The sequence below is a fragment of the Strigops habroptila genome, chromosome 7 (assembly GCF_004027225.2).
Source record: "Strigops habroptila isolate Jane chromosome 7, bStrHab1.2.pri, whole genome shotgun sequence".
Classification (NCBI taxonomy): Eukaryota; Metazoa; Chordata; class Aves; order Psittaciformes; family Psittacidae; genus Strigops; species Strigops habroptila.
The window spans coordinates 19,182,728-19,204,822 of NC_044283.2; the positions used below are offsets into that span (position 1 = coordinate 19,182,728).

Here is a 22,095-nt window from a genome sequence, read left to right on the forward strand (position 1 = left end):
TCAGGTCTGCAGGCCAGGAGTAAATGGGAATTACAAGGGAGGAGTGGGACTCTCACAGCTGTTTCTTACATGTGCCTTCAGCTTCACCTTTCAAAAAGACCTTACTCTGTCTTCCCCTTGAAATTTGCAGGGCAGTGAGCATCCCCACAGAGCTCTTTGGGAATGCTTTTTCCTTTGTCTCTTGCTTGACTTTCAAGGAGGAACAGAAACTTTCCAAGGATGATTGGATGGAGGTGGTAACAGGTGGAAAAGAATGTTCACCTAGCAAGGGCAAAGAACCAGGAGAGGGCAGGTGGGGGAAATGGTGCTGATTTGAAGCTGATGTTTGAGCTGTGATGGAGCTTCAGTGAACCACACCACAAGGGCTGCTGACTCATAAAAAGGTGGAATACCTAAAAGGAAAGCAATGATCCTGGAGCAATTGCATCCCATTATGGTATGTCAGACATGTCTTTGATTGCACAAGCCTATAATTAGTTACAGAGATTTGTGATATTTCTGAAGAAAGAAGAGGAAACAAAAAGAATTATTCTCTGTGTTAGTGACTAGGATCAATGTTAGTTAGCAGGATCAATGGATAATACTTAAGGATTTCTTTAAATAAAACGTATTCAATGTTGATAGATTTATATTTATTTTTGCAATTTCAGAGTAAATGCTGATGATTCAGTAAAATTTAACAAATCTAAAGAGATCCTGCTGCAAAGATCTGAAAATCTAGGAACTGGTTTTAGGGCTTGGTTCCTACCCACTCTGCATGTAAGAAACCCCCCTTAACTATATTAAGTATCTTTTGAAAATTATTTTGAAAGTTAAGATCTCTTGGTTTTGTGGCAAGAAAGAAAGAAACAACTGAGTTTAATACGAACCTAAAATCGTAGTAATAGCTGCATTACATATCTGCTAACACTAGATGGGGTGCAAGGAAAGAGTGAAGGCGAAAGCCAGGAAACAGCAAAACCTTGGAGGTCCGACCTACCTCAGGCACAGAAACTGAATTTAACTAAGCTTAGCAGGGCTTCCTCCACGTTTTCAAAAGCCAAAACCGATCGTAAATAGACAACGACTCATTCACCCACCTTGTCCATCCCTCTGGCAGTGTGGATCTTCACCGCGTGGGTATTTTAACACTCACGGCACACCACTATTAGTCTCATTAACTACATTTTATTCATATATTGAAAGAGTTCATACATGTGTCAGTAGCATAGACTGCATCAGCTCCTCTTTACTAGAAAAGCTCAATGTATATACAGCCTTAAAAAGCTCCCACTGTAGCTAGCACATTGTATTAAATCTATGCTTATATAAACTACTGTTCTTTACATAGTTGCATGTATTTTAGAATACATTAAAAATTACCAGGTGGCATGTTCTTTTATCCTTTCTCACTCTCCTTATGGTCTAACAGTTTCAATAAACTATGTATATGCATAGTTGATTCACTATTCAAAACAACTTCTATTATAGAATATAGGGCACAGAAACAAAACCATTGTTGCATTTGGAAAGGCAGAAAGTATTCTTGATGTTTAGTGATTTCTGTTGTTACGGCTGCATCCCGCACCTTTCCTTGGGAGCAGGAAGAGCAGAACACGTTTTTTGAGCCCCTGCCTTTGTTTAATCCTATGAAAGATACCATAACCTTTTCTACATCAGCTGGTGCTTTTTTACCCTCCCTCTCAGTTGCTTTGACCTCCTGCACTAACTCAGCAGAACAAGAGGGTCAGTGCCTGACTCCAGGCTCCTCCTGAAGCCGGGAGGGATGCTGAGCTGGCCTTTCTGGCCAACCAACACAGCTACTCAGCAGAAGTGGCAGCCTCCCACAGAATTCATTTCCCTTGCTTTCTTCTTCTGGTCCCATGTGAATGAGCTGGACTCCTGCAGATCATTCTATCCTCTTTATTAAGCCTGTCTCTGCAGAGACGATTTTAATTTAATTCAAGTTGATAGCCGAGTCTCAAAATCCCCTTGGCTCTTGAAACAGTACAATCTCCTGGTACTTGATACACAAGCCCTTTTCCACCATCCTCTTGCTTCCCTTCAAGTAAAAATTGCCAAGATCCAATTTCTCTAAACTTGCTTTTTAGCTCTTCCTGATGCCTCTTGCTGAGGGAACGCTACTCACAGCGAGTGCTAAAAGAAAGTGCTGGCACGCTGAGAAATGCCCCTCCTCATCAGAACATCTGACTCTAAACATGCATGCTCAACAGAAAAGCAATAAAAAATGCTTCCCACAACACAGGTTAAAGAAACATCACTTGCCAGTCATACCCACTTTAAAAAGTAAACTGGGAACATAGTAAGAAATTGCATTCACTGGCAAACATATGAATCATCCCTATGTTTTGTTGGATTTGTTAGCTTAATCCTAGGAGAGGTATTGCGAAAACCTACTACAGAGGCTTAGTTTGCATCTGCTGGTCTGATTGAAACACCAGGACTGAAACCACACTGGGATTCGGAGGCCAGTGCTCAATACTTCAGATGGCTGGATGGGCTAAATTGCCAATTTAATTAAAAATAAACCCAGGATGAGCATCTCTATAGGGAAAAAACAAATACATAATTTAAAACCAGAATAAAATGAGTTGGGTCTGACAAACCAGTAAGAATTTTATCTCATAGCAGCGAGGCAAAAGTTGGGGAATGCATGTTGGACATTGGAAAGCCTACAAGAACATCTCTATTTGTAATAATAAGCCATGTTTCACATGTCCAAGGCAAAAATGTGAAGCTCACTCAGCACAGAGATGGTGAGATAGCCCTGAGTATGAAGGAATAAAGGACAGTTTCCTTTGCTCTGCCTGCTTTATGCAAAGCCTCTCTATTTATCCAAGGCAGCAATTCAGCAGCAAGATATGGTAAAACAACCTAGTATGCTAAGTGGTATGAAAACTCAAAGAAACACACTGTGTAAGTGAACAAACAAGGGCTCTGATATAGTTTTGTTGGGTAAGAATGGTGGAGAGCCTTTCCAGGAAAACAGTCCCTTGCTGTTATCCTGACAGAGGCTCTGCATGCCAGGACTGCCCTGTTTAGGATGACTGAATGCCTTAGTCTGTAGCCACCCAAAATATCAATAGGCCACAGTGTGTTTACATCCTCCATTTTCAGTGGGTTGGCAACCTGGCAAAAGCCTGGAGCCACCAAGAGGAAATCCTTCTTGGAGGCGAGGATTGCTCTAGCCTGGAACAGCTCCAGCTGCCTTGGTTTCCAAAGACTCAGTGACACTGAAGTCATATTTAGACCTCAGCCAGGAGGATTCCCCAAATACAGCTTGTGATGACCCAAACCTCAATTTATTGCTTGTGAGCTGTTCTGAGGGAGCACTGGAGAATAAATCATCTCTCTGCATGTAGACGAGCTACAGCATGGAGTGCATGAATGTAGATGTGTGTTTCAGGCTGAGCTTCAGCTGTGCTTTCTAGAATGAGAGATTAGAACATATTGTTAAAACACCCCAGAATCTACTGGGATCATCAGAAAAAGCATGAATTAGGGCAAAATGGCGTGGATTTCTGGAATACCTATTAAAACAGAAAGCGGATGGAATTTGTAGTTGATTCATTCATGGCACCATGCAGACCTATTATTTTCTGTCTATGTTAGCTTCTTAAGATCTTACAGTCCAGAGGTGACACACTCTTCCTTTTCTGGCTACCCGGTTACTGTGGGCTGGGCTACTTGTTATACATTTGTTTGCTGAAATAGTGAATAATGGAAGTAAAATGGCAATAGATTTTGACTTTCCCTTTAATCTACAATGATTAAAATGATGCCTCAGACTTATTATAACCACAAAGACAGATTTTGAAGACAGACCTCAAGAAACCAAAATAAAGTATATTCTGGAATGTTGCTGTTTGCTTTTACAGTTCAGCAGCAATCATGGAGAACTGGCTCTAGTCTTAAAATCATTACTAACATGCTAGTTTAAGAGTCAAGATAATTTCTATGCTTTGTATGGGTTAATCTTCACTTTCTTTATGAGATGTTCAATTGAAGGTAGCTTTCTGGGTAAAATGGAGACCATTCCCTTAGATGTCAACATTAATCCTGATGCAGTGCACTCTCCTCTGAATGACTGTAGCCTGCAGAGTGTCTTTGAAAAAGGATAAAACAGACATGTCATGCAGTAACCAAGTAAATGCAATCCCTGATTAATATGCAAGTTTGAAAAGTTCAGAAAATGTCATCATACTCCATAGGTGCACCCTGGTTTTGGAAATGTCTCTTTTGTTTTGTTTGTGTATAAATGTCATTCTACATGAACTTCACTCCAGCAGCTTTTCATAAACTCAAGTCAATGATGATATGTTCAAATATTTGAGTGTTTCCTTTAAAACTAGAGGCAAAGAAAAAATCTCTTCGATCTGTTGACACAGCTGTGAAAGACCGTGGCGCTTGCACATAGATTTCTTTAAATAATCTGAAGATCTTCTTTTCACCATCCCACTGGTAAATCTGGGAGAAGGTATAGTCACTTCCCAAAGCTAGGTAGTAATTGTTCTTGAAGGAGAAAGGCTGCAGTGTCATGGCTCCTCGGGATGGAAGAGCCTGTATCTCCACGAACTGTTTGCTATTCCATTTCATAACTCTGGAGTCACCAATGAATCTCGTGAGTGTGATGTACAGGTTATCTTGCATCCTGAAACTCTTCACAGCCAAAACATCTTCCATGTTAGGGATTTCACTGTGTGGAACAAACTTTTTAGAAGCTTTGTTCCACTGGAGTATAATGGGAACCTGAGAACGGCTAGAGAGGATTAAATGTGATTTCCCATCTATATCGAGAAACTCAGCATCGGTGTCCCTGAACCACTCATGAAGGGACTGGTATGAGTAAAATCCTTTGTTATTCCACTTGTACACTGTTGACAAACCTGCTTTAGAGCTATCTGCTATGACAAAAAACATTTCACTGTCTATCTCAAAAAGCTCTATATCATTTGGCTTGGAAATGCGAGATTCTTCGATATCCTGGAATTTGACAAACTTTGTCCAGCTTTCATCATACTTGTAAATGTGTGAGCCACCAAAGAGCTGTGCCACCACCACAAAGACTTGATCACCAACAAGAATGGCTTTACATCCCACTATGGACTGACCTATTGCCCGAAGAAAAAAGAAAGCACATATATTAGCACAGTCAAAACACCCTTTAAACCACAGAGAGATTACCACATCACCCCTCTGCCTTTTTATATCTGCACCATCTGATAATTTTGTCTTCTGCTGCATGCCATCAGAGCTTCTTTTCATGCTTTTTTTCTCCCCAGGAACTGGAAAGGTGACTTCAAATATTGGAACTGCCACAGTCCTCAAGGTGTGCAAGTATGATGCACCCGAAAATGCTAATTCATTTTTACCCAGAACACCTTTTCTTTCTCTGTTCAAACACAGGCACCCTAATAACCAAAACAATTACTGAACCTAAATTTTATTATTCCAAAATAACAAGAGTTATCTCATGACTCAGCAGGAATCTAAAATTCTCTTATTCTTAGAATGTCTGTCTTTCCAGCTTAACCAGAAGAATGAAACATAGTCTATTTTTCTTGCTCTAAGAGGGCCAGAGTCAGCTTTTTGCTACTGTAAATAGAAATATTGATGCATCTTGTGGATATATCTCCTGACAGCAGGATGAAAAAGATAAATCTGACTCTGTTGTTTCTATTAAGTATTCTTGAGATTATGTTAAACTAGAAATATATAGGAATACTGCGGTTGCCAGATTAGATCAGATCAGGTTATGGTCTATTATGAGAATGTCAAGTCACTGTAAAAGAACCACACCAAAAAAGTAAAAACTGGACTATTTATGAAAGGTTTTGTTGGAAGAAGAGAGGAATTCCTCTCTGAAGTGCATGGTTTAATTAGAACTGTAGCTGCACAGATTCCCCTATGTGTGCTTGGTCACAGTCACTACAGGAGACTCTGCTGGTCCCCTGCCCATAGCTGTTTCACAGTCAGCCTGGGATGATCTACCACCTACCCAGTGTAGGAGGAGTGGGATCCATCTCAAGTACTGTAAGGTAACTGCAACATAGACATGAATGGTTGAGCTGATCATCAAGGCTCTTTCTGGCCTAACTTAATCAAAAACTTAATCACTCTAGAGGAGATTTCACCTGGCCTGTGTATGTCCTGTTTTGCAGAGGACAGCTACACCTATTCTCTGCCTGTTGACTGTAAAGGCAATCTTGACAACTAGCTCACTCTGTAAGTCCGTGTTGTAAAGGGCTAAATTCAGATATCCGAATGCCAAGCACATAGTTACAGCACATAGCTGGCTCCTGAGCTCTACAAAACACTCTTCAGGCTCTGCAAGAGGCTCTTTGCATGACCGTGTCCCCTGGCAAAAGTCTCTCGCTCGCTTACATTTCATAGCCCAGAGCTCAAGCTCAGACCTTCCAGGAACACAGGACGGTTGTTCAAGAAACGAGTCTGGGCACGTACACTGGGTGTGGAGCTAGGACACAGGTACCCAGCAGAAGTGTCTCCTAATCACATTATTCACAGGAAGGTGACTGGAAGACAACTTGGAAATGACCCAAACTCTCAATTTCATTTCCAGAGCTTTTCTAGAGCTCTGCTAGCACTCTCTGGGCCATCAACTTCTCAATTGTCGTTCACTGGTATGTATTTCCCCCAATCTACCAGAACACAACGAAAAACATAAAAAAGGCAAAATTTTCATTTCCAATATTTCCTGAAGGAGGGGTAGCTTTCACTAGTGTAAACTTTCGTTAGTGACACACGACTGACCTGAGGAGGTAGGTGCTTGCTGCCTTTGTAGACCAGATGGTGACCCAGCTTACTCTTTGCTTCCCAAAATGCAAGATAAGATAAAAAATAATCTATCACACGTAACAAGGAACACGAGGGAAGGAAAGTCCATTGAGAAATTTACCTCCTGAGTCTTCAGAACCAGTAGCCTAAACTAGCTGGGAAATCAGGCAGTGTATAACAGCTCTGAAGACTCTGTCCCTGCTGTCATGGTGTGACTGAGCACCATGAGTGTCAGTTAGAGACAAAACGGTTGTTAGCATTAGAAAATCGCCTGGCATCCACATGGGCTTTTTGTTTGATGAGTAATCTGGCCATGATGCTAATTCAGCATGTTTGTAAGTGAAAAGTAAACATGAAAGCTTTACAACACATCTCTCTAGGTAACAACCACAGTTCAAATATTTCTATGTCACCATCAGCTGTAAAACACACTTTCCTGGCTAGCCCACCCTAGAAGCATCCTTCAGACCTATTTCCTTCTACATGCAGTAGGCTATTTTTATATTCTACTTTATAGGCACTTTGGCAAGAGCGAGCGCTCCTTCAGCTTGCACTGTAACCTGCAGTGTGATTCAGACAGTGAGTGCTAAGCCGGGCCACAGAGTGACATTCACAGCAAGTGTTTGTTCCTTCAGAACAATTTACAAGATCAGACAAAAAAAGCCTAGTTTGTGTGCCACAGCGAGGTTAAATGTCCATGTATTAACAAGATGCACTACTCCATGAGGTCACTAATGTCCAAACATTATATGCTTTCATCTGCCAAATTCAACAGAGATTCAGAACAAAACCCATCAACTGGTCCCACCTATGAATCTTGTCCTTGTGAAACACCAACAGTTCATTAACAACGGGAATCCAGATGTTCATATACCTGTGATGTTGTCATAACTCCTGAAATTCATTTCAATGTGATCCCACTCCAGCACCATGCAGTTCTCCATGCTGGGCTGTGCAATGGCTACGAACACATCATTCTTTGAGTTGAATGTATCCACTGAAACTGACTGGTAGGGCAAAATCTGGTGAACAACAAAATCTAGAAACATACATTTTCAAAAGTTAAGATAAATCTTTACTGGAAACACAGAGTCAGTGGTCACTGATTATAACGATTTACACTGAAAAATGAGTAAAATATTCTGGATTTTGTATAACACTAGCATGGAAGTGTCAGCGCTCACATGAGGCATGCAGCAACAGGGGAAAGTATCCTTTAGGCATCACAAACTGTCCTCTCTGGAAATATAGTTGCAAAGGAGATCAAATAGGTAAATACTGGCAGAAATCAGATTCTCCATCTAAGCTGGCTGGTATCAATGAAATTAGGATATCAAGAGAGAAGTGTCTTTCCCCACAGCTGGAAGTCGCTTTCCTGTCAAGTGAAATGGCCTTGCTAGAATCACTGTCAAGCTGAGAGACAGCAACTTCCAGCTGAAGTCCAATAACTTCTTAAGTCATACAAATTTAATCACTAGCAATTTGTGTTATGCTAAACCAGGCAGAAAGTGAAATGGTATCTGAAGTTTGCCTGGGGATAACCCCATTTTGGCTAGACCACAGACAAAATGGTGTAATCAAAAACCCAGTTAACATAACGTTTTATGGGGCATTGTAAAGTAGTTTAGGCATAAAATACAACCAACCTGCAAATTACTATCCAGTGGAAAACTTATCCTAGACACTAAGACTGAGGAGTTGGAGTAACCTGTAAAGACTAAGAGTGTAACTCAAAAACTCAAGATTTTTTTTTCTCAAAATCTAAGTGCATTTGTAGATTTAACTCTAAAATTCACCCAGGGCTAACTCAGAAGTCAGCACAGAGCCGATCTGGGGCAAAGTGAGGAGACTTGGGTCTGATCTTTGGCCTGACAGCTGGGCAAGGTCATTATTATAATAAAAAGAAACCAGTATAGCAGAGCTGACAAAGCAAAGCCAGCACTTGGGTCTAGAACGTGGCAGAAGTGATGTATGGATACAGATATGTAGAAAAGGAAATGCATCTTCCACTACGATGGCGTTTCCCTGCAGAACGACACACGGCTCTGTTTCAAGCTCCATTTGCTACATGTTTTCACCATGCAGTCCTACGCTGGAAGGGCCTGAGCATCCAGGGATTTTGGTGAAATGGTAATTAAGTCCTCACTCGAGTCCCTCATTTTGGTGCATTATGAAATAATTGCTTTTGAATGAAGAACCCTCTGTCTCTGCATGCTTGAAAGCCTTGCCCTTGAGGAGTTATACTTCTGGAGAATAAAGATAGATGACTACCATTAAACAAACAGAGCAGATTCTACAGCTGTGAAAGAAATGACAGTCTCCATTCTTCGAGGGACTATTATAAATAGAGTTTGGGCTTGATTCATAAATGCTGGTAGGAAAACAAGAAAGTTATCTTCATTCTCACTGGGAAAATAAAAGAACTGGAGAAAACTGACACTGAAGTATGCAGAAAGTAAACGTAAGTGATAAATCAGGGAAGGCAGCAAAGAATGGAACAATAGCAGATACAGTCACTCAAAATCAAAATATTTTCTAAATCTTGAAGGAAAAAAAAAAAACAAAACCAAACCAAAACAAAAAACCAAACCCCTAATCCTGAAAAAGACATCTCTTGAAATCCACAGAGCTGTGAAACACTCTGAGGGAATCTGTGAATTAAAACAAACCAGTCTGTGTGTTAATACCCACTGCTCATTCAGAAATGATCCAGTGTTAACACAGCTATTTTACTTGCACCTGTCATTTGGCTCTTTATATCACTGGATGAGTAAAAATGGGTAACAAAATCAGTCATAATCAGTAAAAAGCAATAAATGTTGGGTTTAGCACCAGTTGGAAATACCAGATTCTAATGTAGAACAGAGTTACACAGTAAAGAGATACTGCCACATCAGGATTGCCAACAATTCAGGTCTTGGTGGCTTGATTTAGTTTTACAGGCAGGTCCACATGCCTTGCTTTAATTCTAGAAAGAGCTTGTACAGTAAATGTAGGGGGGGTGGATGGGGGTGTGTGTGTGTGGAGAGGGTGTCCCAACATTGTTCTCTTTGAAGCTAGATCAGCCTGCACAGGAGAAGGAAGAGGATGCAGCACTTGCTTCCCCTGTGCTGCTCGCTGCCCAGTCTGTTGCTCTCTCTCTGATGCATGGTTTTACTCTCCCTGTCTCAAGACACATGGTTTTAACACTGCTTTCTGATGGCCGGGGTAGTGTGTCCACCCCATCCTCCAGCCACCCACTCTGCCTCTGCTCCTTCTGCTCCCTCTGCTGCTGAACTGGCATTACCCATTACGGATGAGGGACCCAGCACTTTCGTTGTTGGGCTGATTTCCCTTCCACTGCTCTGGCTGATCCCAGCACACAGGAGCACTGATGCTGGTAGAGCAGAGGGGCAGCATGCAGGGAACGCTGCAGGACACTAAAGAGAAAGGGGAGCAATGATCTGTTAGGGCAGCAGCTCCTAAACCGCACCCTGTGACTCGGTCCCCCTCTCCTCATGTCCTTTCTTCCCCATGGTAGAGACTTCTACTCCAGGTGAGGCTACCTGGGGTCTGGGTGTGCTATCAGGGAGCATTAGCCATCCATTCCCATCTCCCACCACAGCATCACAGGTGATCTCCAGCACAGGAGTGAGTACAGACCAGGTAACTCTTAATTTGAAAGCTATCTTCCTTCCAGCCAGTAAGGAAAGAGAGGACCACCTCCAGAAGACAATCCCAGCTAGGTAAAGAAAGAGGAAACCAAGCTTTCAAAGCTCAGTGAGATGATACCTGCCTGCAAGGCTGGGCAAAGCAGGTCCCAGACATGCACACAGCCTGTTCCCAGTGACTGTGGGAGTGTGAGGCCATTTTCCAGTCTCCTGAACATAAGTTACATGTCTCCCCACTGCGCTTATAGCCACAGCACAGCCCCCTCGCACACTGCTGTGGGACAAGAAGAAGAAATGAAATGAAACAGCTTGACCTGCTTCCACGATGTAAGCCGTGACACATGGAAAAGAGGGATGCTATCACGAAAAGAGTTACAAGTGCAGATCACCAACGCTATGAATTGCTTTCTCTGTGAAGAAGCAATAGGAGCATTTTGTTCTTTGTCTTGATTTGTTTTGTTTTGTTTTTTATTTGGCAGCACCTCTTTCCATCTCTCCTCCTGTTACCATTGTACCAGTTCAGTGGGTGCAATGAGCCAATGAGATGCATGTTTTACCAAGCAAATGGCTTTGTTACCACATCCTACAACCAGTCATGCTGGACACAGGGTACCAGAGACCAGAAATGATGGAAAGTCTGATCACACCTGGCAAAGGAGGGAAATACAATACTAAAGACTAACATGAATGAAAGAGGTTTGCAGAGCACTGCTCATCACAGAGTGGGAAAGGACAATACACACAGAATATGCTACAAGCCTGAGCCTGTGACTAATCAGTCCTCAGGGAATGAATATGGACATATTTGTGATCCCTTTGGATCTGGGGAAGGCAAAGGCAGAGAAGGAAAAAGCAGCTGTGGGCAGACAATGCAGACCACCAAGGCCACCAAAGGGTTACGGCCCGAGCAAGGTAACTTCCAGTTCAGTGCAGGGGACATGATGCTGTCTCAGAGGTGACACATTCCTGAAGACCTCCGTTTCTGCTCTACTTATCTGTTTTGTCTCTTACAGGTCATTCTTGCATGTCCCTCTTGGCACTCTGTAAGGACACCAGAGCTCCATGTTTTCCACACCCTCCACCTTCGCTACGCACGGGAGCTCTGGGAAGCCTGCTGCTGCCCAGCCCCAGGCCACAGAGGTTCGGCACACAGCCTTCCCAGAGAATGACTGATCTGAAAATGCCCTTTGCTGTCTGAAGGGTGTATTACAGGTATATGCTGTGCTGCAAGAGCACTCCTCTGATGGCATCTGAACAAATACTCAGCTGGGCAATCCTTGCACCACGTAACGTCTTAGCTCCCCAGCAAACTACAGCATGTGAAATTACATTCATGCTTGGAGAAATTTCACCTACGGCAGACCAAGGAACTAACATTAAGGGTGAATTTTGCCTGTTGCAACCTCATAGTTATGTTTCTAGGTACAAAGAGATGACAGAGGGCAGGGAGGTCAGTATGCGTGTGAGGACCAGGTAGATAAGGCTTGTTCATCCCCACCGTTAGTGCTGTGCTTAAACCAGACTGCAATGAAATAAAGTGGCTTTTACTTTGTACTTTGGTATCTCATTGACTTGGCAGACACAGGAATGTAACTTAGGTACCGTTCTAAGCTACAATGCTTTCCTGTTTTGACATGCTTTTATGTAGCAGATTATCACACTTTACCCCTGCTACTCTTCTGATGTATTTTTCAATTTCAAGTTAATTCTCTTTTCCTTTACATATTGCCCTTGGATTACCATTCATACCCTGTCATGAAACTTCATTTTACATTACTAGTAATCAACATTCTTATTGTCTTTTAATAGTGATGACTTGATGACACATGACAACTTGAACACCTCTGGTATTACTGTACAGAAAAAAGGCAGAATGCTGACATCATATACATGAAAGATGAAAAACAATACTCGCAGCTGGTATACTCAGTTATATGATGTGACTACATTTAAAGATAGGTAACTGCAGCTGTTCAGCCATAAAATAGGAGCATAACCACATGCAAGTTTCTCTTCACTTCCTTTAGCATGCTTTACATTACCTAAAATAAAAATCAAGATCCTAAACAAGACAGTGGTGAGAATATTATTGGACATTTCCCACAACTTAATGGAGTTCCATGAAGAACAGCTGGCAGTATTGCCACCACTTTTGATGCTATTAAATTGTAGCCTATTGAATAAAGATAACAGATACAGCCACATTATTTTAACTTCTGTTCATTGCTTTCTGTAAAATACAGAGATTTTGGGCAGCTCATATGCCATAACTATATAGCCTTATTCCAGATAATAGAAAGCATTCTGTGATGAAAAGTAAGTCGCAAAGGGAGTCATAATCAAGTCTTTTGGAATATGAATAGTCGGAGCTCTTCTTCCATTATCATTTAATCCAAATAAAAACTCAGTACTTACTTTGACTTCGAAATGTAATTTTCCCATTTTATGGTTGTTCTAGTACTTGGAAGTGCTTTGTATGTAACCCTTTCCTCCCCCCCAGGTCATGCTCAGAGAAGCAAAAGGATATAGTCTAAACTTCTGATATTTAACCATTTGTAGTGTGCTTAGAAATATACATTCTGAATACCTGTAGTGGTGCATTCATAATCAAAACTTGTCACATCATTTAACTTCTTATCCTGATATTCTGCTGGACCAATACACAGGACATCAGAAACAGTGGAATTTGTCATCTTTAACCACAAAAACAACCACTTGGCTTTGCAGTCACACTCAAATTTATTTCCCCTTAAATCTCTAAAAAAACACACAGAAATAAACAGATTTGAAAAGGTTGATAGCAATACGAATACTACAGAACTGTTACCACCTTGACATGCTGAATTTAAAAATATCTGAGTAGCCTTGAATTGTTTCTAAACTGAGAATAGGGAAGTTTCTTCAGTTTTATTTGGACTCTCATACTATGAACTCTCCTTCACTGAGTGTTGTCCTTGGAAAAACTGTTTCAATCTAGGAAATATGTTCACATATAATCATAGTAATGGAGCACCATGATTCACATGTAAAGTCACTCACGTTTATAAACTTTCATAGGATTAGGATTGTAATGTAATAAATCCTGACAGCCTGGTTGTCTGCTGCAAGCCTCCTTTCCTCCATCTACTGCTGACACAGATAAATCCCATTCCTTCACTAAACTACTCCAGTACCGCTGGTTGACAGAGTGGCCTTGCTGGCACCATTTCTGTGTTACATTAAAATACAGATGTAAGGCTTGTATTTTTTGAGTCGCTGCCGATGTGCGGTCAATTTAATCTTCCCCTACTAATGTATGTGCAATTTCAACACTGTACTTGTTCTTCGATCTGGCAACTTTTGTTGCTTACAATTATACTTTGCTGTCTGGGAGAGCCAGGCCAAAAATAAGAGAAGCTGACTATCAGCTCAATTATACAAGACAACACTGACAGTAAGTCAACAATGTGTTACAACTACATAAAAACAAGAAAAAAGGTGGGTTTTTTAAATTAATGCCTTTCACTAAAATAATCTCAGGGGATGCATGCACAGTAACAGGAAAAAATGTTCAGAGAAATTGTAGTTTTAAAATTTGTTGTTTCCCTTTCCCTAAAAAACAATTTATATGAAACATCAGAAAGAAGTACAATAATGCAAGCTATGTACAGCAGCATGAGAAACAACAGTGATTTGAGAAAGAGCAGTTATTTTAGAGGAGTCTACCAAGTAAACAATTTTAAAATTAGGAAAGCTAGCACTACAAAAGGCACATTTCTTTCCTGTGCAGATGTCGGGTACAGCACCACACAAACCCAGAATGTAAAACTCTAGAGTAATGGAGTGACAGAATTAGGCAGTCAACAGAAAGATTCTCATTACTCACAGTTCAATTAAAGAATCTAAATCACTGAAGACATCCCTCGGCAGAGCTTTGAGATGGTTATTGGCCAAAGAACTAGAAAAGAAAGTTAGAGCTTAGTACCATTGCAGTCTCTTGTCTGGCTGACTCTTACAAAGTCTGAGCTCACTTACAGGTTGTTAGAACTGTCCAGCCACTGGCATTGTTAAGTTATAAGGAACAGACCCATATTAATTACTCTTCTTCGAGAATGGAGATTGCTTGAAGCTCACATAAAAGTAAAATACATAAAGCTTTTTTATTGCCCAGGTGCAAATGCAACACAGAGGGCAATCACTGAGCATGCTGAAAAGAACCAGGACTGATAATCACGAGCACACAGTGTGGCGATGGTAGCAGTGCAGCATCCGCGGGCAGCAGCTGCATCCCAGCCCAAGCTGCAAGTGTGCACAGGCAGCCCAACACGCCACAGGGCTGCCCCAGCAGGAGTTCTTTTAAGGCCAGTTTTTAACTTGAGGGAGGCATGCTGCTGAAAGCAGGAGGAAGCTGATGCATGGAGAGGAAGAGAGGTTTTCTCTGTAGCAGAAAAACCAGTGGTCCCCCCCTAAGAGTTTTGTTCAAGCAGAAATTACTCTACCAAGTGTTAAATAACTTACAGGTGAGTCAGGTCTCGAAGGCCACGGAAAGCGTTTCTTGAAATGGTTTCAATTTTGTTTCCTTCAATGAATCTAGGCAAAAAAAAAAAAAAAAAAAAAGTATTTTAAAAGACTTTAACATTATTATTAGCATCACAAGTGCTTTAAGCTATGGCCTCCAAATTCAGCAGGTTCCTTGGCAGCCCCTTCAGACTTAAAGGTGTGGAAGTCTCAGTGGAGCTTCTTGTTTTCCCTTTACCACTTTCCTTGGGTGGACTGCAAGGAATGATGCAAGTACCAGGCAGCAAAAGGGACAGCAGCATGCGACACAAACATCCAGCAGAAGGGGAACAAAACAGACATAGCAAAAAACATTATTCCTCTGTTGGTTAATCCTCTCAGGGCGTGTTGTGTGAGGCAAGAGACCTGCACAGGAGAGGTTTCTGAGATGGCCTTTAAAAGCTGAGGTCCTACATTCCTCTCACAAATCACCTGCACTGTAACACCATGGGGCAGCACAGCAGTGCCAGGGCTGCCCAGGCTGTGCACTGTCCCACCTCAGCACCCCCAGAGCTGTGACATGAACTACACACATACAAAGTCTGCATAAACGGCAAGACTAGTGTCTTGTTCTTCTCACTGCCACAGTTCAGCTCCCTCCAGCCAGGACACCACCTCTGCAGGGTGCCTGGTTGCACACAAGTCACGGGCCCGTGCACTGGGGGAATAATGTCAGGCACGTACCAATGCCAAGAGCATGCTGCTCCTCCTGAGTGTATGTCAGCATTTAAAGAAAGCGTTGATATTTGAGCATTTTGACCCCTAAGCAGTTGAGGACAAATCACTAAATACATCATCAGCCCTGCAAAGCAATCGCAGCCAGGTGGCCATCAAGATATTGCATGGTACAGCAGTACCTGGATGAAGACAACTGCATGCTGACTTTATAAAAGGTTTCATGAGATATAAACGTCTCGCTTCTCCTATACATCCTTGTTTGCCTTCCAGGGAAATAGAGGAAAAATGCTATGAGCCAAGGTGTCTTCAAAAGAGAGTCAAGATGGGGATGCAGGAGATGCCAAGTGCTCTTGGTTCTGATGTTTAGTCGTAGCCAAAATCCTTCATGAAGTGACTGGGACCCTGACTGCATGCAAAAGGTGCAGATAAGAAAGTGTTGTGCCTACACAGGTGTCAGAAGAGGGTCAACTGTCCCAAGGCTGCCTGGGGACGTGAATTCAAATCACAAAGTAGAGAGCCAAACTGCCTCCTGATACTCTCATCAGCACCTGGCATCCCTGCACAGCGCCAGCTCACCAGTCCGTGCAAATAAACACGGCTTCATTGCACATACTGCAGCAAGATGATGCAAATTTGGGCTGGGACTCAGTAATTTGTTGGATCCCTGAGTCACCAAACCTGGCCTCAAAGGGATGCTACCCTGGGAACGCCACTCTGTTCACCAGCAAAGCTCCCGTCTTTATCAGACCTGTCTTATCCAGACTCTGTACACGGAGCCAGTCAGTTTAAGGGTGCATTGAATGCCATTGTCAGTGCTGCAAGCTCAGCAGGACACAGCTGGAGGTATACAGATATATAAAAAAGTATCTGCTGTGGGCACTCCCCAGCAGCTCTTCGTCTGGAGACTTTGCTTTGTACATAAAGAAACTTGTCATTCTTGCTTGTCAGTGAGGTTTTCTTATTCTATGTAAAGTCTGATCACTGGTAACTAAGAAACACTAATTACAGAATCTGTAATGGTGTTACTGGCTACATGGCCAAAAAAAACCCCAGAAAAAGGCCACTCACACCCAGTTCCCAAAAGGTGGAGGTGTGATTTGCTGGGAATAAGAAGCACTCTGTGGACTTGGCAGGGAGGGTGACCACAGCCATTAACTGAGACCATTTGTTCAGCTGCCGCTAAAGGAAACTGAAACTGTAAGGCTTTACCAGTCTTCACGCTGTTCCCTGGCTTGCAGCTGACAACCAGGGACAGAGATTGCCCCTTTGACCAGCAGAGGAGGGGCAGGACTTTCTTCTTTCAGACAGGGGTCTCTCTGCAGTCACCAATGCAACGAGGACAACCGCATATGCTGCTGGGACAAGCTCATCAGCACTTGAAAGCAAGTAATTCATGAAATGACACTAAAATGTTTTTCTTCCTTTTTACAAACATACTGAAAATTACTTTTTTCCCTGTAGACACATGGAAAAGAGAATGATTAGGGAGTTCACTGTCTCTGAAAAATCCTCTGAAAAATCTGAATCGTGGATTTTAGCACATACCACTTACCATGATCCTCTATTTCTTGGTCTGCAAATTCCATTGTTGGATGCTCCGCATGTATCAGACTAGTAATCCTGAATACACCCCACCTTAATACCTGTTTGTCTGCACTCAGTTTTATGAGCAATGGTCTTCCTTTGGAAAAATACAGAAATGTTTTCCACAGCTACCTTTCAGCACAAGAAGGTGAGTGGAAAGAGGAATTTTTTTCAGATCATATTCCAAGTTTCAAACATACCAGCTCATGTCCAGTAACACAGAGAAATGGCAGTCCTTTGGAGTATGAAGTGAGGACAACCTGGTACCAGGGATAATACTTTTTTAAAAATTAAAAAGGGTGACCTAAAAAAAAAAAAAAAAAAAATTGGGAAATGAAGGTAATGTAAAAATCAAGTAAGTGAATAAAGTAAAGAAAAAGAGAAGTTAAATAAATATAAATAATAACTGAAATAATTGCAATAATGTATATTATATGAAATATATATTTATATATTCATATATCTATAATTATTTATAATACAAAGATAAATGCCACAGGCATTAAATGGGACAGCAAAAAAAAGGTGAAGTTTGAAAAGAAAGAAGGTTTGGAGAAGAGAACCAGAGAACCAGTCAGGCAATCAGGGTTGCTCTGGGCAGTACACGGATACCTTGCAACTCCTCTTCAGGCTGCCAGCAGGCCAGGAGAGGCTTTCCCACCTCTTTCCTGAGGTTCAAAGCCCCTCGACAGTGATGGCACTGTTCTGGAAAGCCAAGCCAAGCTCTTGCTCAGCAATGCCTTTCAGTGTACTGTGATTGCCACCTTGCATTCACGGCTTTAAAAATCCACTGCAACCTCTGAAAAAGGGTGAGCCACTGTAAAGAACATTTGCACAGGAGCAGAACATAAATCCTTCATCTCCCCTGCTCCTGGGAATCACAGTAAAGACTAAGACTCCACAGCAGGAATCTTGGCAACTTATCAAAACATCTTGATATATAAAGGACAGGGGAAGACATAAAATACCAAACTTACAGGTATTCTAGATGGAAGAGACCAGCAAAGGCGTCATCTCGTATAACAGTGAAGGAATTGGAGTTTAGCAAGCTGAAAAAGGAGAGCAGGCATTAGGAAAGCACATTAAAACTTGACACGCTGGATTATGCCCGTTGTGTTTATTGCCCATGACCAAACTAATCTTACTGACTCGAGCCCATATTGCCCCATCAATGCAGCACACATAAACCACAGTGGAATGGCCTATTAAAAAAAAAAAACCCAAACCAAATGCATAATGTGATGCTAGTTAACGTCCACTACTCCCCAGGAAAAATGCTCACTGTGCCATCCACCACGGTTAAATGCAACCTGACCCTCAACTCTCTGATCCCCTGGAAAGGACAAAAAGTAGCAAAACTTCTTATTTGGTCTAAAACTCAAATGCTACTCAAAAGAAGTAATTTTTGGAAAATTTCCGAATTTTCTGAGTGAATATGTCTACATTAATCACTTTATTAGAGTAACTTATTAATCCTCTTTTTGTCTGGTTTTAGGCATTTTACTAAAATTAATTTAGAAGACTAATGAACATGAAATGCAAACTTTCCCTGCGATCCTCGGTTATTATGCTAATGCTAGACAAATACTCCCTAAGTTATCCTAAAGAAATCTGACAAAGATGCAGACTGCCATTAAAAATAAATCCTTACATTACTCTTTTACCATGGCTACTGCCACGGAGGACACAGGAAGTACCCAAGTGATCAATTATGCATGTATCTCTTTTGCCATTTAATAATTCTTTTTTCTCGTGCTTGAAGGGAAAAGTCACAAATCACACCAACAAAATGTGTCAGGGCCCAAGGTGGTGGTGGTGATGCCAAACCCCTCTGGCTCCCATGCCTGGTCTACTGGATAAAGTGACATTCACAACTTCTGACTTTCTCAACAGCTGACCTCTGCCCCACCAACCCAACATCTCCTCCTGGAAATCTGCTACAGCTGAGAAATAGGGATACCTTTCACGTGCTCTTCCTCCCTCTTCCCAGTACCGCTATCCAAAACAAGCCAGGTTCTCCCCTCTGGAGTTTTCCGCCCATGGTTTCTCTCAGCCCACCCTTGCGTTCATCCCTTCCCAGCTAACACAGGTCAGCTGGTTGCCCTTATTCTCCCGTGGGCAGTCCCCCTGCCCTCTGCCTGGCGCTCTGTGCTGGGCCCCAAGACCCACAGGCACTTGGGTTTGGGGCTGGTGCCACGCTAAAGAAGGTGCAAGCCTCCACCCCTTGCTCTGCCTACTTCTCCCCAGCATTTTCCACAGGGTGCTGCTCCCCCAGATACTGAGACAGGCCTTTGAGTCAAATGAGGTGGGGGTGCCCAAGGAGAGGAGGCTGGCCATCACGCTAGCAGAGGCCTTTAGGGACTACCTCTTGCTCAGACCAATTTTAACACCTAGCTCTGTGGCGAGTGCTTAGCCTGGGTGCCTCGCATCTTTTGGCTCAATTTTTCTTTGCAGCATGTCTTTGCTTGGGTAGGAAGCTGGCCCTTCCTGGGGGAGGCATGGAGGGTCTGCCTGATACTGGGCATTACAGGCAGGCTGAACGGGGCTAGGCAGGGCACAGACGAAGTGAAGCGACTATCAGAGAAACAGACACGCAGGCTCCCCAGGGGACTGTACCGCACTCTGTGTCTCTGTGCCTTTCCACTACTGCCTTCCAGGACAGCTAAATTAAGGCAAGTTTGGGTAAGCTGCTGGAGCTGCAAGCACACACCTAACTGCAATGGGCATGACCAAGCGAGGTGCCCAAGGTCAGGAAGGAGGGAGCGCTGCAGAGTGCCGGAGCTGGACTGCTGTTCCCCGGGACAGAGGCCCACCAGGTCAGAAGGCATCTGAGGGGCCACCCTCCAAGACGGACACTGAAGCCCAGAGTCATGCTGCAGACACCACCAGCGCTTCATGCACCGAGGCTCTGCACAGAGGCTTCCTTCCCTCCGAGGTGCGTCCCAGCAGCCTCTGCTCACCCCCGTCACTCCTGCAACATCCCAAAGCTGAGAGACTCCTGGGCACAAAGTGAGCCAGAGAGAGGCACCACGTGAAAACTCAGCACTATAAACTTATTTAAGCTGGGGGTTTTGTTATATAAAAGGGAACTTGGGGTATCATAAAACATTTTGTCCTCCTTCAGTAACTAAGCGCACATTTTATGAAGTGGTTTATGAACGGAAAATGCATCCCTCTGTTAGGAAGCAGCAGCTACATCAGCGGATGCTGCACAAGCTGGGAATGTCCCCGTTACCCCCCCCTCCTAGAAGGGCACCCGTAACTCAGTTTAGGAGGCGCAGACAAAGTGCTAGCTGGCCGCTGCCCTTTCCAGTGCCATACTTACAGCAGCTGCAGGGAGGGCAGGTGGGAAAACATCCTGTCCTTGACTTCGGCGAACGTCCCGTTTACCAGGCTCCTGTTAGAAGAGAAACCACCCATGAAGCGGGACCGCCCCGCACCCAACGCCACCCCACCACCCTCCCCGCTCCGCGCCCCGCACTCACAAGTACCCCAGGCCGGCGGGCAGCCCGCGGGGGGCCCCCGCTGCCCCGACGCACAGCGCCGACTCCCGCCAGCAGCTGCAGGGCGGCCCGCAGCGCGGCGGCCTCCGCGGAGCCGCGAGCAGCGGCAGCAGCAGCAGCACCGCGCAGAGCGGCAGCAGCCGCAGCCGCACCGCCATGCCCACACCACCGCCACCGCCGCCGCCTCCCGCGCCCTGACATCAGCGCGGCGCCGCCCCGGGGCGGGCGGGGAAAGGGGGGTCCCGGGCCGGGCGGTGCGAGGCGGGGGACAGCGTCGCCCTCTGCCTCCAGGCGGGGTGGATGCGTGACCCTGCCCCGCCAGGAGGCAGAGGGCGTCGCTGTCCCCCGCCCCTTGGTGTTGGTTGAGTGCTCAAGGGCAGGTCCGAGGTTGTAGTGAGGTGGGGTCGGTCTCTTCTCCCAGGTAACAAGCGGTAGGACAAGAGGTAACCGCCTCAAGCTGCGCCAGGGGAAGTTTAGATTGGATAGTAGGAATAATTTCTTCACCGAGAGTGTGGTCAGGCATTGGAACAGGCTGCCCAGGGCAGTGGTGGTATCACCACCTCTGGAAGTGTTCAAAAACCATGTAGATAAGGCCTTCAATGACATGGTTTAGTGGTGGACTTGGCAGTCCTGGAGTAATGGACTTCATGGTCTTAAAGTTCTTTTCCAACCTGGTTGATTCTATGATTCTAACTATAGCAAGACCAACTCCAGGGATGTCTTGTCAAGAAAGAATCAGATGGATGATAACACCATAGAATTACAGTTCCTTTGCAGCAGTAATATGTATGTGTTAAGTAGTGATTGATGAAATCATGATGTATCTGTATGCTTGAAGGGTATCAGAACCGTGTGTGAAACCACATTCAGGGTGCCCCAATTTGAATGGGACACCTCATGCACATGAATGAAATAATTACTCTTCTAACTCTATCCTTAGTGTCTGAGCCTCTCCCCTTGGTCAGCATGAGCCAGTTGCAAAGCTTCTGTGACAATTTCCACTGCTCAGCTTGTCTCTACTGCCTCTCACCATTGACTACACTGCTCCAAGACAGCCTCCCGCCAGGTAGTTGAAAATAGCAGTTAGACTCCTCTTCAGTGTGCTGAGCTGACCCACGTCTCATCACCTCCACCCATACATAATCCCGCCAGCAGGCAAAAATTCAGTTAGCAGGTTAATTCCTTTATCCTTTTGATTAGGTGGAAACAAGACAGAGAAATGATTTGAGGTCAGTGTTATCCCCAGTTTTCTTTCCTTGGTTTTATCTTTTCAGTGATTTTAATGATTCATGTAATACACTTCTTCACAGGAGCTATTACACACCACATCTGCATCTTAATTCAACAAC

The 22,095-nt window shown here is 43.7% G+C and overlaps 1 protein-coding gene across 1 annotated transcript; it reads right to left on the bottom strand.

Moving 5' to 3' along the window:
- Positions 1-1,147: 1,147 nt before the first annotated feature.
- On the bottom strand, positions 1,148-20,916 carry LGI2 (leucine rich repeat LGI family member 2). The gene is made up of 8 exons (XM_030492557.1): positions 20,729-20,916; positions 20,569-20,640; positions 18,221-18,292; positions 14,943-15,014; positions 14,311-14,382; positions 13,033-13,202; positions 7,670-7,834; positions 1,148-5,111 (listed from the first exon to the last, which is right to left on the bottom strand). The coding sequence occupies exons 1-8, from the start codon at positions 20,902-20,904 to the stop codon at positions 4,294-4,296; spliced, it is 1,617 nt and encodes a 538-aa protein (XP_030348417.1). The 5' UTR covers positions 20,905-20,916; the 3' UTR covers positions 1,148-4,293.
- Positions 20,917-22,095: the final 1,179 nt, after the last annotated feature.

What these genes read in the sequence shown, in the direction of transcription:
- LGI2 (XM_030492557.1), bottom strand. Translation starts at nt 20,904, where the DNA reads ATGGCGGTGCGGCTGCGGCTGCTGCCGCTCTGCGCGGTGCTGCTGCTG. An exon ending in CTCTTCCATCTAGAATACCT is followed by an intron (nt 15,015 to 18,220) that starts GTAAGTTTGGTA and finishes TTTTTTGCCTAG; the next exon opens with ATTCATTGAAGGAAACAAAA. An exon ending in TTAGATTCTTTAATTGAACT is followed by an intron (nt 13,203 to 14,310) that starts GTGAGTAATGAG and finishes GTGTTTTTTTAG; the next exon opens with AGATTTAAGGGGAAATAAAT.